We start from the raw sequence: 20,498 nt of genomic DNA, 5'->3' as shown, positions 1-20,498 counted from the left end.
TGTACTATTTCTTGCTAAGTAAATAAGCAAACTAGTTAAAAATATCAAAGTGCCGGTTGCTATTTGGGTAATCAATTGTAATGTGGCCTTACGCAGTTTGATGCATTGTTCATCAACTTATTAAAAGAGGTGACCTATCACACAGTAAATGTTGCTAACAGTCCATTTATTTCTATATTGATTGTTGAAAATGAAAGAAATAATATTCATTTATCACACAAATATAAAAATTACTACTATCAAGTAATGACTTGTTTAATGAAGCTAAGAAGATCAAATAAATATTTTCCCTAGTAATTAGCATAATATACATTAACATAAAAATATTACTATGTTCAGAAAAACATTAGTATTACACTACTCCCTCTGTCCCCAAAGAGTATGCACTATTTCCTTTTTCATCCGTCCCCAAAGAGTATGCACTTTTAATTTTGGAAACTCTTTTCTCTCTAATGAGGTGGGATCCATTCTCTATTAACAATACTTAAAAAACTTTCTCTATTTATCTCTCTCTTACTTTACCAATAATGCATTAAAGCTCGTGCTGAACCCAAAGTACATACTCTTTGGGGACGGGGGAGTACCACTTTAAGAATATGGTTTGTTAGTTTCTACAAAGGATAAAAAGTTAAGTATAACCATCCCTTATATATAGGATACTTATATTGAGTGAAATGATATGTTACATACCTTATGTGAACTCTTTATGTGAATATCACCCTCGCTTGCCGCACATTTAGCATTTTTTATTTTGTTTTATATATTTAGTTTGATTCCAATATATTAAGAAATGTTATTTAAATTTTTAATTTTACAAAATTCATAAAAATTGAAGCTTAATTTTTTATTTTATTATTTTATTGTAATTATAGAGTAAAAGATCAAATCAAGCTTTTATTTTATAAATTTAGTGAAATTAAAATTTTTATCCCTTTATACTAATTGCTTCTACTTAAATGGTACTCCATTACAAAGCAAATATATATCCCAACATTTATGCGGTTGTGCAGACAAGCAATATATAAATTTGAAGTGATGTGATAGCCATAGGGATATTAATTTGGTAGCATTGATTAGTAGGCATGCCGATAGGCAATATGTGTACAAGGTTTAGCTGAGTGATTGAGTGATGCTTACTTGGGAAACATACGCCAGCCATACCAGTTTCTTTCTTGCTACTACTATTATTCTATTTCATTCACATTATTTTGCAATGTCCTCATCAGTTATTATGGTTACATGTCCACTCATTTAAATAGGCTATGCTGTAGATTAACATTTTCGTATCCAATCGAAAAATAGAAAATCTGAAAACTGAATATGAATTGGACCGTGACTGATCAAAACTTGAATCAGAATTATAAAAATCGATCTGAATTTAAAAATTCGAAGCTTAACAAATGCTATATCTTAAATTATGAAATGAATTAAAACTCATTAAATAGGGCTACCAACATACATCAAATAATTGAAACCGACTAACCAATCGCACAGAGTAAAATAAACCGATACTCGGAAACATGATTTAGTATATAGCTGAAATGATTATGTTTGCTAGTTTTTTTTTCTCGAAAACTTGATTTATCGTTTTTAGTCAGTAGTAATTCTTTTTAATGCGATGAATTATTAAAAAAAATGTTATATAATTTTCTTAATTTGTGGTTCACAAATATTTAGTTAAACCATTGAAGCGATTTTGGTTTTTATAGTATTACCCAAAATAAAAAATGTTTTAAACATTTTATTGTTTTACACTAACTAAAACTATATGCTGTTTAAAGACAATGCTGTCGTATCGCGTTGTAAATAATTTTAAATATATGGGACAAGGAAAAATAGTTACTGTCAATAGAATAGAAGCAAAGGGAAATAATAATGAATAGAAATACGAGTCGAGGTTGCACCATATTCCATTTAATAAGTGGGTCCTACCGACTCCCGCGTCACTATATAAAAAGATGGTGTGCGTGGACTCCGCATTGCCGCAATAATCACTTCTTGTCTCTCTTTTTTGAAAAAGTCATGTCCATATAATTTAAATTAAAAGCACATTTTATATGGATCATAAATAAATACTACTCCTGAAATATGGATAAGCTTGTTACTTCAAAATATTAAACATACAAATACTAAAATTTTGACAGTCACCTCAAATACTTTACTTGATAGTATGATCTGGTTGGAGTCTAAACCCATCCCACACGGATAAAAATACTAATACTCCATATAAATGCAATTCTGTTTCATTAGTATGACATTATTCTGAAAGGTTCCAAAAAAAAACAACAATGGGGATTGTCTAAAAGCGAATTTTTTTATTAATGTGGAGTTTGGGTGTGCATCGACGAATCCTCATAGTAGTTGAGTTGGGCCTGTGTGGTTTGGGATTCGATTGATTGCTTGCACGTTATCTGGTGTTTTTGTGTGAGCTCAATCAAGATTAGTGATGACCTGAGACAGTGTGTAGTCTTTGTCTTGTGGTTATTGTTTGAGGGGAATATTGTTGGGATTCAAATCATCTCATATTGGAGAATTAGAAAATTTGCAATGTACAAGTGCAAGTGCAACCGTACAACCGCTACTACATTAGTACAACTGTATAAAGCCTTTTGGGATTCGCCCAAAGAATAAAATTGTGGGAACATATCCAAAAAAGAACAATATCATACTAATATAGTAATTTGAAGTTCGAGTGCGCATCCATTAACCCTGTTTTTAGAGCATCCACAACCGTGCTCTTGCCAGCGGCACGGTTGTGGGCCCGGGCGGTACTATTCATGTCTGCTCTCTAGCAAGAGCACAACACCCACAACTGTGCTCTTCCGCAAGAACGAGCACAATTAATTTAATATTCAATTAAACATAAACATTTCCATAATACTAAAATTCATTAAAAAATCACAATAAATATTACAAAATACAAATAAAATAAAAAAGACATAATTAAAATCCTAAAAATTAAAAATTACATAATTAAAATACTAAAAATTAAAAATTACATAATTATTGGCTAATATTACCCGAGGAAGACTACTCATCCGGTGGCAACAACCCCAATTGTTTTTGGAGACCCACTATCATGCCCTCGTGCGTTTGAAGTTGCGTGGGGGTCATAGTTGACCTATCGGCCATATTGAGTTGGGCCAAAAGGGCCCACAACGAGTTGTTCGGGGGTGGAGGTGGAACATAGGGTGCTGGTTCTGGGGCGGGGGCCGATGGAGTCGCGGAGCGCCGGCGCTCGGCCGCCGCCTTCTTCCTTCCTTGCGGTCGGCGTTGGGAACCGCTTGGTCCGGCGTCGGGGCTACCCAAGTTAGCTCCGGCGAGTTGGCTAGTCACTTCTTCGGAGCCGCTAGAGGAGGATGTTACGCCTCCCAGATACCTCGGGTGGAACCGCGTTTCCTGCCAAACGTTGAGGTACTTGAACGACTTACGGTTCATGGATTGGTATGTGCTCAGCGCCGCAGTGATGATGTCGACTTCGCTCCGGCCGCTCCCGGCATTCCGCGACTCCTGGAGGAAATAGCCATTGAACTTGCCAATTTCGTCGTTGGCTCGGCCGATGCAGTTGCGCACCATACTCTCGTTGCGCTCGATCGTTCCCGGCGGCCGGTTTGCATTGTACCTGCGAGATACGCCCACCAAAAGTGATCGCCCGATTGGTTCGTGCCAACCGCCGCATCTTCAGAGATTTCGAAGTACGCCTTGAACAATTTATCCATCTCCGCCGGCGTATACGGTGTGCGGACACCGCTGCCGCGAGTAGGAGCTTGCGGAGGTTGGGAGGGGCGGTCGGCCTAGGCTCCGGTGTCCACCCGTATCGTCCTTCGGAGGCACCTTGGTCGTCGATTGGGTATGGACGGTAGCCACCCGGAACGGCCGAATCTTGGGTTTGAGGAGGGGCCCGAATATTCTGTTTCCGGACTAGGAAACGGTTTTGAACCGAACCATTCGGGGTTCCAACCGTGGGAGCCCGTAGGGTTATCGCCTTGGCCGGACATAGTGATGTTGTAGGGTATGAGAGAATGAAGATGAAAATGGATATGAGAGATTGAAGATGAGAATGGAGATGAGAGAATGATGATGAGAATTGTGTAGTTTGATGTGAATTTTTGGGAGTGAAATTGGGGGTATTTATAGATGAAAGTGTGTATTTTTGGGGTAAAAAAATAAAAAAAATTAAAAAGTGGGAAAAAACGGTTATAAACGGATATAATTTTTTGGGAAGTGAAATTTTTTTTTATCGGTTTTTTTAATTAAAAACCGATTTTAAAAAAAAAATTATTTAAACCCAACGGCTATGCCGTTGACGAATGAGGGCGCGCCACGTCAGTTGCTCACCGGCACGGCGCGAGCGCAGCGGCGGCGGGTGGCGTCCGTGCCAGCGGCGCGGACGGCGGTGGCGAGCACCGCCACCGTTGCGGATGCTCTTAACTTAATCACTTTTTTGTAACAACAATTATTCTTACTAATAATCACTTACACAAAACAAAAATTACATTAGTATCACTTATTTATATATAACTGCTCAAATCCAAGCTAGTTGGCTAGCAACTAGGGATGTCAATCGGGCAAACCCGTTCGGGTTCGGGCCAATCCGTTCGGGTTGTCGAGCCATTCGGGTACGGGCTATTCGGGTTATGTTTTTTCGAGTTATAAAAGTTCAACCCTATCCCTTCGGGTTTCGGTCTTACCCATCGGGTTATTCGGGCCAATGCATATTTTTACTTTTCTTTAATATTTTCAAAAAATAATATGTGATTTTAATTTCCTTTAATTATATACATTTTTAATTAGTCATGCATGAAATACGTATTTTAATTTTCTTTAATATTTTTGAAAAAAGATTAAGTTTTTCAAATTGAAATAACTGGTTCATTACATATTAATGTAACTAATTACAAAATATCTATCAATAGTATGTTTATGTATTTAAAACATAAATCAACACTATGTTTCAAAATTCAAAACATAAATCAATTCTTAGAAAACTGAATAAAATTTTCATAACGTGAGAGGTGGAGCGTAAATGTAACGAAAATATTTTGAATATTTTGAATTGTTGAAGAGTGAATTATCAAGATGCTAGCTAATTGGAGTAACTCTAAAGTTTTCTTGAATTATGATTGGTCAAATTTAATTTATTTCAGCCGTAAATAAGTCAAATACTAATTTATCTTTGTTTTAAGAATTATCAAAGTATACATAATTCAATGACGAAGTGACGCCAAAACACTTTGCACTATTATATTGGAAATATATATACTAAAAGAAAGTTTTTATATACGAGTATTTATTAATCCATGAACCACATAATTATTTTTTTCGTGATCTTATATAGTCGGTTGACGTATTTGGATTTTGCATGATTTTAAAGAGTTGTCGCGGATAATTTTGATTATAATACTATATTTTTGTATGTTTACATGTTTGTTGAGAATTGATAGAAATAGATTACAAAATGTATATTAAATATGTGGATGTGCAGCAACGTTGTTCGAGTCAATGTTTCTCGCGATTTTGAAGTCCAATAAGCCCCTAATGCATATCATTCTCTTCGTCTTCGAAAGAGCTTCGCGTGGGTATTTTGCACGCTTCAATCGGAGCTTTGTAAAGAAAGTTATGGCCGTTACAAAGACTGCGCTGCTCGTAACCCGACCAGGCAACCCCGAATGGCCCGATTTAAAATTCGGGCAACGAAATTGCAGCCCTAACCCTATATTTTTACCGGGTTATTCGGGCCGGCCCACGGATTCCGGGTTACATTGATATCCCTACTAGCAACATGTTCATAACAACAAAAAAATAAGCATAAGAGAATTCCGCCAAAACTCCTCAGCCCCTCAGCCGAATAACATGACATTGACAAGTGAACGAGAGCTAATCCAAATAAATGTGTAGTTGACCTACTAATACAATAGTTAATATCCAAAGCTAAAGTTTTCGGTTTCAATTTAACCATAGTGGGATCTCTAAATTTCTACTTCCTTCATTTCATAGTGATAGAGTCATTTTTCTATTTTAGACATTTCGTAATAGTAGAATCATTTCCTTTTTTCAAATAAAAACACATTTTCTCACTCTTACCTAACCATCTCTCCTCTATTTTTTTCTCTCTTCTACATTATTATTATTTTTATTTAATATATTATATAATTTTTTCTTAATTTCTGCAAAAATGTCACTATTATTATATAACGGAGGGAAAATTTATTTACCGATAAAAAATACTGCTATCTATATAGAAAGACAACAAAGAAAGTACCACTCTTTATACTCTAAAAATAGTTAATGGTTTGAATTTAGTCAAGCCTGGGCAGGCTAAAGCGGGTCTAGACCGACTTGGCCCGCGCGCATAACAAACATAGGTGAGTGTGACTTAATAATGAGTTGACGCACTTCACATTTTATAATCGTTTACTTCTTCTAAGTTCTTCATTATTCTATTACTTTTCTCATCATTATTATATTTGTAAATTCTTTACCTATGAAAATTTATCAAATATTTCTATTTCTGTTTATTCTACCTAATTTGTCAAATGTTATTTTTTTTACCATTTTTAATAACGGATCTCACCTTAATTTGTCATATGTTATTTTTTACCATTTTTAATAGTGGACCTCACATTATGTATTTTATCACTCATATATTATGAACTTGTTTTCACTCATATTTTATCATAAAATTAAATTAAAAATTTATATTACACTAATCTTTTCAACTCACGAGTACTATATTTCTTAAAATTTATGCATAAAATTTTAAGAAACATAGAGAGTATGATAGATTGACATCAAAAGTGTTTTACTTTATGCATGCTTATATTCTTGGCGCACTAACACAAAAAAATAGTAACTTTATCCCTTTTCTTTAATTTAGTCGTAGTATTTATTTTTGCCTATGATGAAATAATATTATGTGACATAACGGAAACTTGTGGATTTTATTTTTTCTTTCTCCATCGAGACACAGTAACACAAAATTCACAAATATTAAAACAAGCGAAAAAAGATTGTGTTTGCGAAAACACGGTGCCCCTATTCAAATTCAAATTCAAATTCAAATTCAAATTCTATTCAATTACAAGAATCGTCAATTTTGGGAAGAGTAGTGACAATTTTGCATAATTAAAAACTTGAAGTATTTTATATTTAAAATCAATTTATTTATTTTAACTAATTGAAAATAAATTAACCCTTTTGCAATCATTTAAGAAAAAGATCAATTTTTTCATAATGATATCTGCAATATCACATAGGAACATATAAAATTAAACTAAAATTAACAAACATACTTCGAAACATTCAAAATTCAAATACACCCATGAAAACAATTTTCCACGCCCCACATATATATTCATTCCCATGAGTTGTTAATTGCTAACTCAATCTTTAATTATTAACTATAAAAATTATAAAAATTTAGTGGTCTATAAATTGTCATGTGTAATTTTGTTTTATTACTATTTAAGTTTAAAAAGATAAGAAAACTATTAAAATTAGGGTTTTGGATCAAAATGTGAATATAGTGTATTAAACATATCAATACGATTCATTCAATATGTCAACATAATTTAACATTGACAATGTATATGCATTAGATTGACATATTATGATAGCTACATTGACATTGAGCTACTTCTTCAAAAATACGAAAATTCAAAAAAAAATTCTAATTTTGACAATCAAAACATATGCAATGAGATCTCGTTGCTATCTTTATGAAATTATCTTTAATTTGATATAAGTTGTTTAAAAATAATTTAAACTGAGATAGAGATAATCATTTAAAATTTAGATATTTTTTGAAAGTTAGTTATAACTAACTTTTGGTCAATTGACACTAATACCCTTTATTGACATTTTATATGTATTGTATTGATACTTATGAATGAATGATCTTGTGCATTGATTTCATGATCCAATGTCTATCATTTAGTTATAGTTAGCAATTTAGGAATAAGTTAACAATATAACACACTCTCCCAAATATTAGGATTAAAAACGCGAGATGAACCCAATCTTGTTTTTAAATAATGTAATCTGTATACACGAGTTTTTAATTTAATAACAATCTTCATACAATTATGTTCATAAATAAATTGTACAGTATTTATTACTACAATTCATAAACTGTTTGAATAAAAAATTAATGATATCTTTGAAAACATAACAATGGACTTTTTAGTGAAAAATAATATAATCATAAGAAATTCAAATTAAAATACTATGTACGTATAAATATAGGGTAGTGGGGGTCTCGGCCGACACTCGCTCTATTGTACATCTTATGTATTATTATTGGTTTAATTAATTATTGACGTACAATAATATAGCAGGTTCTTTTTACTTTTTACTTTTTATTTTTTTTCTCCTTTATTTTTTTTGGCGTCATATATCTTAGTTAACAGAAAATCAAGGAATAATTGTCCCCATATATTCCCTTAAAAATTCCTGCGGTAGTGCTCGATAAACGTTAAAATAATATAAATAAAATCATTTAGAAGTGTGTAGGCCTCTGGTATTTTATGTGGTTCAAGTTCATTTCTGTCTTTTCATGAATACACATGATGAATATGGCTTGATGTTGATTCGTTATCCCGCCATTACTACATCATGATAGTACCAAATTGTATTTTGTTTTTTTACTTTAATTTCGAAAATTGTAGTACCATTTAAAAATAATAATAATAATAATAATAATAATAATAATAATAATAATAATAATAATATAAAATTCTCTCTATATTTATAGATGGTGGTAGACGAAATTCCATATCCTAGAAAAGCCCTCTTGGCATTTCCTTTGAGATTTTGTTAGCCAAAAATGGACGAGAAATCAAGCAAACAGCCTCTTCTCTCAAGAAATGAGAATTTAAAACCCACACCCAATTTTCTTGTTTCATCAACAAAATGGATCTTAAAAGTTTCAATGTGGGTGATTTTCATTGCATGGGCTGCTCTCATATTTCTCTATCCATCCGATGCTGTCCATAAACCTTATCTCAAATTGATTCAAGCTTTGAGCACCCCTACGTTCGGGGTGTCAGGTACCATTTTGACTTACCGTGACAGTTCAGTAGGAAAGATAAATAAATAAAATATAAAAAAAAATTAATAATTTCAAGATAGATGAGTTATCTACCTTATCAATTTAAATACGATGTAGGAGGCGTATTCCTAATTTACAGTGCTCCGGTGCTGCTCATTGCGTTTCTTGCTAGCGCGTACATCTACTTACGAGACGAGGAAGACGAGAATCATGGGTATGTAAATTTATATTGGAGAGATGAATTGAGCTGTGTGTATGAATTGGAAATGAACTGATTATGCAGGAAGAAGAGTGGAAAGCAGGCTCGGCTGCGGCTGTGGACGATGCCGATTCTGGTGGATGGGGCGTTTGGAGTGGTGTCGGCGGGGGAGGTGATCGGAATCGCGGTGTTTACGACTTACATAGTGTGGGCGATTTATGCAGAAACTGTGAAGAATTTTGAGGTGCTGTCCAACTTTCATCTGCCTACTCATGAAGAGAGGTAACCAATCTTCGATTTTTATGCCCAATTTTCGCCTTCCAATTGACTCTCTCCAATATCACTTGCAAACCACAATAAGTGGACAACTAAAAGTAGGTAAATAAAGTAGAGATTAAGTATGTTGAATTTTATCAAAATAAAAATATGACTCCATAAATGGTCCCAAAATAAATTTCAATATTTTTGTATGTTTACGAAAACAGTTCAAATACTATCAAATAATAAACGAAATATTTATCAAAATAATTTAACATAGCAACAAATTGAAAATTATAAACTTTATGATATGCACTAATGATATATTTCACTTTTATTTTTAACTTGAAGATTACTGCAACTCAAATGATCATTGTTATTTTTAAAAAATTAAGAAACTTAAAAGAAACTCCAAAATTCAAAAACCGAGTCAACTGCTTAGCCATTTCAAGATTCAACTGGCCATTTTTTGGTTCATAATAATCCAAATGGTGAGCGGTTTATATATTAAAGTTGGATCAACATTGTGAAGGTTCACGGTTGAGCCGGTCAGTTTGATTCGATTTTCAAAATATTGTTCCTCTGTTGCTTCATAAATGCGCTGTATTTTTTAATTAACTCCTTAGTTTTTAAATACTTCATCTGGCTTATAGAAATAAAAATTTGAAAATGACACATGTTTTAATGTAAAATTAATAAAATATGAGAAAAAAAATTATTAGAGTGAAAAATAAAGTGCACCCCATAAGAAAAGTTATTAAAATTGGAATTGAACTAATTCCTAAAATAACAAAAATGGACTATATTTTAGGAATTCGAGTATACTGGAACGGAATAGTTGTCAATCTTACAATCGGATACCAACGTAGAATTAGAGTTTGCCTTAATAATGCTTTGGTTTTTATCATTTATTTTAGTGCGTTTACCATGATTCTTTATAGATTTGCAACTGTTCAATGCAACCATTTCGTAACAAAGTGGAGTAGCTTTGTTTTAAGTGTTTATGGTCTAATTTTTTTAAAAAAAGAATGATAGAATATGAGGGAGTATTATTTTAATATAGGAAATGAGATCTATTTTTAAAAATATACCCTCCGGCCGCCATTAAACGTTTCATTATTTTTTTTAGTTCGTCACACCATTAGCTAGTATTTGATAATATTGTATTATGTGCAAACACACGTAGTGGTGTGATGCAAATGCGTATATAATGTCTGGAAAATGATCAATATAAAAATTGATCTCAATACAAACTCTAGACCAAATTCTGAACATGAAATTTGATGATCTAACAGCTAATAATTAAATAAAAAAAGGAGTGTTATTATAAAGTATTTTTAGGTTATATTATAAAATTCGGGTCTGAAGTCATGTTAAGATCATTTTTTGTCATCCTTACTATAATGACTTAAAGAAAAGCTAACAATAACCTAAAAATGACCATCGTATGTTTGATTTTGCATTTTTGTATTAAAAATGATGATTTTGCATTTTTGTATTAAAAATGAGTTTTACATATATCAAAATCCTGTTATGTCATGTGAAAATACATGTAATTAGGCTATTTCCCCTAACGATATGCATCATTGTTAGTATTTAAAGCCAAAATATCTAACAAATTTAGTTAATTCTCAAAATATGAAAAATGGACAATAGAAACCAAATATATCCATCAGGGTAACTTAAATACCCTGCTTTATACAACTTGACGTAACGATGAAATACAATTTAATTGGTAAGATGTTTCTTTCTAACCAAAATATTTGGTTTTGTAGGATATTCATGATAGAACTAATAGGCCTAAGATTGGGTGTGATCGGATTATTCTGCGTCGCCCTTCTGTTTCTCCCGGTTGCTCGAGGCTCACTTCTTCTCCGCCTCATCGACATCCCCTTCGAGCATGCTGCCCGATATCACGTCTGGCTCGGCCATCTAACCATGGTCCTCTTCACTCTCCACGGCCTTTTCTACGCCATCGCATGGACCATCGAAGGCCGTCTTCTCGATCAAGTCAGTTTCTTCTCTTCACTAGTTCATTCCTTACAAACTAATACAAATATTGTAGTTGTAACCCAAATATTTGATGATGCAGCTAATGGAATGGAAAAACAAAGGCGTGGCGAATCTTCCCGGTGTGATCAGCCTTGCAGCTGGTTTGCTCATGTGGGTCACATCTCTCCCCGGTGTTAGGAGAGTCAACTTCGAGCTCTTCTTCTACACCCACCAATTATACGTCGTCTTTGTCGTCTTCATGGCCTTACACATCGGCAGCCTCAGCTTCTGCTACGTTGCAGCCGGAATTTTCCTCTTCATGCTCGACCGTTTCCTCCGTTTCTGCCAGTCCCGGAGGACTGTCGACGTCCTCTCCGCCCGTTCCTTCCCTTGCGGCACTCTAGAACTAGTCCTCTCCAAACCACCAAGTATGTATTTACAATGTCTGCGGTTGTTGACACATTAATATCAATTGGCATCACAAAGCATATCAGTTCCTGGTATTGAGTCAGAAACTGATATTCATGAACAAATGAACTAATATTCAGTGACGAACTGATATGTTTTGTGATGTATTTGCAAACGGTTATGGTCCTGTGTTCTAACTTTAAGAAGAGTTATGAAATTAACCATCTCCGTATACAAGATGTTTAATTATATATATGCATGCGCAGATTTGCACTACAATGCTCTTGGTTGGATATTTCTCCAAGTCCGGGAGCTCTCTTGGCTCCAGTGGCATCCCTTCAGCGTGTCGTCGAGCCCTCTCGACGGCGAAAATCATCTGGCGGTGCTGATAAAGGTTTTGGGAGACTGGACTCAGAAATTGGAACAACGCATCTCTGAGAAAGATTCCAAGCTGAAGGTGTCTGTGGAGGGGCCTTACGGCCATGAATCCGCGTACCATTTGAAGTACGAGAATCTGATACTTGTCGCAGGCGGCATTGGAATATCGCCTTTCTTGGCCATGTTGAGTGATATTCTGCAGCGGATGAATGACGGCAAGCCGTGCCTACCTACAAACGTGCTGATCGTTTGGGCGGTCAAGCAAACCGATGAGCTTCCTCTCCTGCAAACAGTTGTGGGCATGGACAACTTCAACCTCTCCTTAAATCTCGAGATCCAGACTTATGTCACTCGCCAGTCGCAGCCTTCACTCGTAAGTGTTTTCAAGCGTGATTGTGTATTACAAAATGAGTATCTAGATGATTGTATTTTGATTGCAGGAAGAGGGTAAACCACCATCAGTAGAGGCAATTAATCCTGACACCTTCCCTGCTTCCGAGTCCAAGGGGTGTGGAATGTCCGTGCTGGTAGGAACCGGTAACGTTTTATGGTCGGGGATGTACGTGTTGGTGTCAACAGTTGGTTTAGTAGCAACGGTGGCATTGGTGAACACCTTCTACGTCAATCCTTACAATGTGGAGTATTCTTGGTATAAAGGCCTTCTGTTGCTCCTCTGCATGACCCTAAGTGTCCTTGTTTTCGGTGGCGTGGTTATCGTTTTCTGGCATTTTTGGGAGATGAAAACTCGCAGCGTTCAAAATGTGTCCAACAATAAGACAAAGAGAGAGGTGCTGCACAAGGCTTCGTCAAAGGAGCAACAATACCTCAGCACTATTCGTTATGGTCAGAGACCCGACTTTCCTGAAATATTTGGAGCAATGAGAGATCGATGGGGGTGTGTTGACATAGGTGTGGTTGTTTGTGGGCCTTCGACTCTTCAAACCAGTGTTGCTAAGGAGTGTAGGACGCAGAATCTCGGTCGACGATCTAACCAGCCTGTGTTCCATTTCAACAGCCATAGTTTCGACCTTTAAATCATCACTAACTATATGAAAATATACTCTTACATATGTACTAGGTGATGTGGTGCTTTCCCTTGCTAAACATATTTCAATTTTAAATATGTATATCGGCTGCTAGCCTACAAGTACATGTAAAATAGAAGACATGTTTTCATATTATATATTTGTACAAAAGAAATATATTCTTATTGTTGTCATGTAGTAGCAAAAGGATATATGGCTTCAATACATTGATTTTAATATGTGCGTTGTATATCAAAAATCTGAACCATGAATATGGAAGTTCATGTTCAAACTCTATAACCATTCATAAATATTATTCCCAAAACCATTCATCAAAAACATTTAAAACAAAACAGCAAATTGGCAGTTCATGTTCAAACTCTATTGTTCAAAGAATGCATGTTAGTGTTGATAATACATATACATACACACTATCACAATTTCCAAGTAAATTGAGTTGGCAAAGATTCTTCTTTCTAGATTTGGACATTTTTCCAAATAACCAGCACAACCCCAGCTATGTTCCAACTCCGATCTTCAGCCTACTTGTTCCTTCCTTAAGTTGAAGATTCTTCCCCAAAATTAGCAAAAACTTCAAGTGTCCAAATCGTCCAGTCACACAGCAGAAAGAAAAAGATGGAAGTAGGATCTATGGCTTCCAAGGTGCTGGTGGTGGTGGTGGCGTCGGAAACATGGGTGGCACAGCCGAGAAAATCGTGTTCTTGTCAATGCCAGCAGTTTTTTCTCCGGACAGGGCCACAAGGGCTGCAACTAACCCGGCATTGCCTGCAAGCGTTGGCTCTGTGTAGTTGTAGTTAGAGCGAACATCATGGAAACCATCGTGTTTGTCAGGACCAGCAACCATAGCTCCAACAATAGTATTAGGGTTCGGCTTGGACGTGTCCCTCCATTTCCATCCTCCCTTGCAGCTATACTTAACCTTGTTCTTTGGAATGGAGGCGCCTCTGTGGTGGACATGCTTCGGGTAGTGATTGCCGAAACCCACAACATAGCTCATCTTTCTAGGATTCTTACCAAGGATATAATTTATCTGGAGAAATGGGAGTAAAGATATATACTAGTTGTTAAACCATCACCAATATTAAAGTCAAAACAGCATCCTTTGTATATGAAGTGAACCATACCTGGGTCTCTGCAAAGTTACGGAGGATATCTGTTGAGTAAAATCGAGGCCCACAATACCAGCCAGGTGTATCAGCAGCTTTCATGTAGTCACTAAACAAGGTAGCCAGGAAAGCTGCATTGACTGCATACTGAAGAGGCTGAGGGTTCCCGTGATTTAACTGGATCAAGCCACCTGCTCATGATTATCAGAAAAATCACTAAAACATCCAACAGAAATAAACCAATTACTAGTTACTATGGGTGAGATGCTTTCTAGAAAATTAGATTACCTCTTGTTCTGTTAAAGGACGTATAATATGGCAGGAATGAGCACATGAATATGCTGGTCTGGTTGTGGTATGTTTTCAAAATTTCTTCGTAAGGATAGCCAGGGCTCAGGAATAACCTTAGACGACTCAGAAGCACCTGCCAGGGAAACAAAAGATGGTTATGCAATTGATTAGCACGAATCCCACACACAAGTAGAAACTAAACAGCAACACTGCAGAAAAGAGACAATACTTTCCCATGATAATGGTTGACAAGATCAATTATGATAAAACACAAACTGACATTTGCTAATGTCAATCTAAGTAATACGGAGTAATAAACTAGCAAACAAAAACAGAAGTAGTAGCTAATAAGTCCAACGTCAGATGAAACATGTTAACATGTATGTTGCTTACTTGGGCACCGGCAAGCTTGTTTTCCCAACTAAGCACACCATAGTAGGGGCCTCCCCAGAATGCACCTGCATTCTTGGCAATACCAGGATGTGTAGCAAGCTGAAGATACGAATTGTTGCCCGTGGCATAGTACAACCAAGCAGCTCCCCAAACAAACTCATCATAGTAACCCGTAGAGTTATAGAACTTTGCTGCCTCATTACCATTACTATATCTACCACGCTGATCCCTAGAAAACTTAAAGAGAGTCTTAGCGCCATGGACAAGCTTCTGTGAGTATGCCTTGTTGTCCTTGAAAACTATAGATGCAGAAGCCAACGAAGCAGCCATCTCTGCGGCCAGATCTGAGCAACTGTGACATTCCTCAACAGGTCTATCGTAATCAATGTCCTCCGGCCGCATCCAACAGTAGTGATCATTTTCTGTCTCTGATGTTGTATCCCCTTTTCCTACCTGCATAAAAAGAACTATAGATGCTCAATATTTTACTTAAGCCCATGACAATTCAAGGTATCTGGTGAAATCTATCGAGAAGTCTTTTAAACAACAGAAGCTGTGTAAGGGTGATCAATTGATGAGGATATCCAAAACAAAAGAATAAATTGTGCCACTTTCGAAGGAAAGCTAAAGAGAGGCAAGACATTAATTGAAGCACAGGAAAATCCTAGCATGATACTACAAGTGAAGATTCATGGGATTGGTTTTCTACAGTTCCCGAGTTATACCTGTGACACGATTCGGTCTATAGTATCAGCTGTGTGATTAAAAGTCTTGAGAAAATAATCAGTCCCCCACTTGATTATATCTTTGACGTGGTTAAGCTCTCCGGCTGCTTCGAATTTCCCCTTGTACTCAATTACACTCCAGCTCAACATTGTCATGGCAAAAGCTTGCGGAAAGTTGAACTTAATTGCATCTCCGGCATCATAGTAGCCACCCGACAGGTCTTTAAACAGAGTATCAGGCTCACCGTCATTCACACAAGAGTTGCCTCTCCACGATACATTATTGTGCTTCGGTAGTTTTCCAGCTGTGAACAGGAGCATCATTAATTAGACTGTGCATAACTTGATAATTAAAGACATACAATGAATCATCAATTTATCAGTTTTCTACTGCAGAAGCTGCATCAAAATAGAACCTTCCTTCTGATCAAACTCCAATTCATCCATCAAAAACGAGAATACATTGATAAGGCTTCACAAATCAAATCATAATATCTGACTAATTCAAATCAGAGAAATCACCCCCAATTCTAAGGAAACTCATCAGATGCAAAAAGCATAAAAACAAAATTAAGCAGCGAATCAGGTTTGAAAAACACTCACAGCGCTGAGCATTGAAGAACATGAGGGCCTTGTTGAGCGCGAGCGTGTAATTATCCGGCGGCGGAGGTTTGTGGTGGTGGCGCGGCACCGTCTTGACGATCAAGGTGATAAATCCGGCAAGTAATCCGGCAGCTAAGATGGTGCCGACAGTCCAGACGAAGATCTTCCTACTAACGATAATGCAGCCGAGATCCACATACCTCTTCTTCTTCTGCTCGCCGGGGCCAAGCAGCCAGCTCTGCTGCGTCTCATCGAGCGGCCGCGACAGCGCCGCCCGGTCGTAATCCTGCAAGTTCCGGCTGCGGTCGTCGTCGGTGGCGGAATCGGCCGCTATCTCCAGCGGCCCTCCCCATGGATCCCTACCATACATACTCGCACCTTCTCTCTCAGACCAAAATCTTCAACAAAATTAAGAGGTAGGTTTTGGATCTGTGAAATCAATCAATAGATCCGGGATCTGGAAACGTAAGTTTAGAGAGAGAGAAAGTTAATGAAGTAGAGAGATGAGTGTGGGAATGAAGAGAAAAAAGGGGACTGTGTTGGACTGTAATAAAAATGGAAGGGAATTGAGCTGTGAAGATGCTGTATTTTTTGTAGTATTTCTGAATTTATTTTATTAATATAATTATTGAGCACAATTATAGAAATTGGGATGGTGAAAGTGACCACTGCACTAAGTGCTAATGACACTCTGTCAAATTCTTACCATTTGAATAAAATATTGGTTTTAATACAATTTCATTGTGCTGTCGGCACAGTAAGTTCTAGCTAGCTAAATGAATAGTGTTCATATTAATAAATACAAAGTGCCTGACATTTTCCCGTGAGTTATTTATGGAAAACAAAATTAAAGATGGCTCATTTAGATATATACTCAACAAACTAAATCAAAATGCAATAAGGTAAGTGTGTGTTCATTTAGTGATAAAGTAATTGATGCTCGAAGTCGAATAAAATAATTGATACTCGAAGTCAAAGATTTTGGGTTCAATTTTATCACAATACAGCTTTTAAAATTTATGTATATTCAATTAATGAAAAACAATAAGGTAATCATTCATTGTTATATTATGATTCTAATTCGTATTCCGTTTATACATCTTATAATAGGTAAAGATAAAATTCTGTTCCTAATGAAAATAATTCATTGTTCTTTTTAATTTGTCCCAATGAAAATGATTAATTACTAAAAATAATAATATCTTTATTTCTATTTTATTTTTCTGTAATATTTTATTCTCTTTTTGTTTAGCATAAGAAATAATAATATATTATAAAATTTCATGTTATTCAAAGAAGGAGTATGTTTTTGGTACAAAGGGAGTAATATTTTTGATAAAAATTTCGTGCTATTCCTAGAAGGAGTTAATAATATTTTTTTATAATTACACCGATAGTTACAATTATACATATAATCACATTTTTTTATCTGAGTGCCTTTACTTTGAAGGTGGCAGGCATGTCAACATCATTTTATACAATTTGGTGGAATAGTATAGGTGAAGACTTGTTATTGTAAGTTGGAGAGCAGAAATTGATGCTTGCTTACATTCCACTACAATTTTCTCATTAATGATCACCTAATCCTTTTCTTAATACATTTCCTTCTTCACCCTCATATAATATGTTTGTGAGAAAGTAAAGTAGGAAATGTATTAGGAAAATGATTAGATGATCCAAAGTGCAATTTTCTACCCTACTCAACGCTATCTTATTAATTAAGTGGACAAAATTTAAATGTTAAAAAAAATTTAAGTTAATTGTGATTAATTAAAAGGTGGCTAAAGAGAACCTACTCCTTTTGTCCACCGACACATAAATTTTACCACATCTCAAAGTCAGATATTAATATTAAACAAACTATAAATTGGGCCCCACAAAACATAATTTTTTTGACTCGTTAGTTGTAATGCAGGATATACAAATTATGACAAAAGGAAGAAAACATTGACAGATAGGGTTGAAATACGATATTGTGTCATTAATTCATAATTAGAAACTAAATTGAAGTATTTGTTTGCAGTCGGTGGAACAATGGTGCCTCTATTAAATACCTAACCAATCTCATGCAATTATATATACGCCCCATATTGAAAGATTCACCCGCGTGCATAGGATCATTTATTTATCTATTTATTTGAATTATTTGTGGGAATTAAATAATTAATACTGCGCATCAATATAATAATAATAATAATAATAATAATATTAGCACTTGATTAACCGAAAAACAATGATGCAGCGGTGGCCACGTCAGTAGATAAAAAAATCTATGTATTTCATAAAAATTCCACTCATAATTAAAGGGAAAATAATAAAACATGAATTGAAACCTGGTGATATGAAATTGGAATGGGCTTCTTTCTGAAGATGAGAAACTCAGAATTGTTACTGACCAATTAATTCCATCAGAAATTTGTCACCTTTGGAGTTCGGCCAGTATTCATTTAATTTTTTAATAAATAGATACAGTAAATTTTCATGCGGAATATATCCCAAACAATAAATCTATATTACCATGGACAACAACATAAACATATTAGCAGTGCCTATAACAACAACTAATCTCCATATGATCTGTGTACACTCAAATATCACTACAATAACTATCGTAGGTTTGCTATTCATCTATTTAATGTGTCTATATATAGACTATCGATCGATACATTAATAAGGATTTAGACACCCTTGAAGTACAAGCTACCCCAAATCATACATTTGAAAAAGAATAAAATAATTAGCTTTTAGTTCTCAAACAAATAAAATTATCTAGATGATATTCTAATTTATCTAGCTTTTTCACACTAGAAAATTTCTATGTAAATCTAGGTTTTTCATACTACTACTAGAATAGCAATTCTAGATTCTTTCCAACTATATATAGGACCTTACCAAAACAATGGGTCAATGCCTTATAACTGCAGTAAACATTTCCTTAATCATGTCTATTTCTTGAGTTTGATACAACTCTATGGTTCTACAAATATATCACTAAAAATTTAGCTATAATTATTCTAATTCTGGGCATACTTCTTCTTTTTCAATTCTATAATACTACTTATTGTGAAATTAGAGCTAGCTAGTTGAGTTGTTTTCTCAAATTCCATTTTTGTATTGAAGTTCCATGCAATGTTAATGATACGACGTCCCCATCAACAACACTGCTAGAGATTGACCAACATGAAGTCGAGGACCAGCTTGAACATAGTTGACGGGCAACGACGAGGATCAGGTAGAGACCAACCAAGTGTACGTAGAGTCGGTAGTGAAGAACTCGAGACCGAAACGCAAACCGACCGTCAGCGAGATTGTGAGGATACGTCGACATGATTATTTTCCATTCGCAAGTTGTTACTTATTTTTGAATGTTTTATTCTATTTTTGAATGATTTGTAGTTAAGCTATTTATTTAATCATTGTTGAGTCGAGCGTAATTATAAGCTCCGCTTCAGATTTTTGTTGGTTCTTTTCGAGATTAATAAGACGATGAACTAACCTAGGGTCCTAAATAATACTTCATCTTTCTCTTAAAAATAGACCATATTTTCCATTTTAGGATGTCCTTAAAAATAGACCAATTGTATTTAAGGAAACTTATTTTCTCTCTAATGAGATGGGTCACATTCTCCACTAATAATACTTTAATCACTTTTTCTTTCTATCTATCTCTTATTTTACCAACTGTGCATTGAAATAAGGGTCATTTTAAATGTTGTCTATTTTTTAGGGACAATGGAAGTATAAATAAGGCATTTATCATATTTTTCCAATTAATCAATGATAAGAAATTGCTTAATTTATGCGTGTTTTATCTTAGCTACCAAAATCTGCCCTATAGAAACTACTTCGCGCAGGACAAACCCTATCTCCGCCAAGCCTTTAGGTCGTCGGATTCTTCTTCCGCCAAGCGAGCACTTGCCGCTGGACTTGTTAAGGGGCACACCCTTAACAGTAAACCAATGTGGATAGCCACTATACTCCTAAAATCAAGTCATAGGTTTTCAATCTAATAATGTGTACTTCCGCTAAAACTTAGGTCATTCACATCAG

The 20,498-nt window shown here is 35.3% G+C and overlaps 2 protein-coding genes across 2 annotated transcripts; one reads left to right on the top strand and one right to left on the bottom strand.

Annotated features, from left to right (window-relative positions):
- The first annotated feature begins 8,766 nt into the window (after window positions 1-8,766).
- On the top strand, window positions 8,767-13,503 carry LOC121754283 (ferric reduction oxidase 7, chloroplastic-like). Its single transcript, XM_042149655.1, has 7 exons — window positions 8,767-9,047; window positions 9,167-9,263; window positions 9,333-9,530; window positions 11,282-11,516; window positions 11,599-11,926; window positions 12,173-12,657; window positions 12,725-13,503. The coding sequence occupies exons 1-7, from the start codon at window positions 8,825-8,827 to the stop codon at window positions 13,316-13,318; spliced, it is 2,160 nt and encodes a 719-aa protein (XP_042005589.1). The 5' UTR covers window positions 8,767-8,824; the 3' UTR covers window positions 13,319-13,503.
- Window positions 13,504-13,591: 88 nt separating this feature from the next.
- Window positions 13,592-17,008, bottom strand: LOC121754284 (endoglucanase 25-like). Its single transcript, XM_042149657.1, has 6 exons — window positions 16,449-17,008; window positions 15,846-16,150; window positions 15,121-15,573; window positions 14,725-14,860; window positions 14,455-14,627; window positions 13,592-14,360 (listed from the first exon to the last, which is right to left on the bottom strand). Exons 1-6 carry the CDS (start codon window positions 16,816-16,818, stop codon window positions 13,959-13,961), a joined length of 1,839 nt encoding a protein of 612 aa, XP_042005591.1. The 5' UTR covers window positions 16,819-17,008; the 3' UTR covers window positions 13,592-13,958.
- Window positions 17,009-20,498: the final 3,490 nt, after the last annotated feature.

This window comes from Salvia splendens, chromosome 11 (assembly GCF_004379255.2).
Source record: "Salvia splendens isolate huo1 chromosome 11, SspV2, whole genome shotgun sequence".
In the NCBI taxonomy this organism is placed as follows: Eukaryota; Viridiplantae; Streptophyta; class Magnoliopsida; order Lamiales; family Lamiaceae; genus Salvia; species Salvia splendens.
This window is presented reverse-complemented; position numbering and strand designations above follow the sequence as displayed.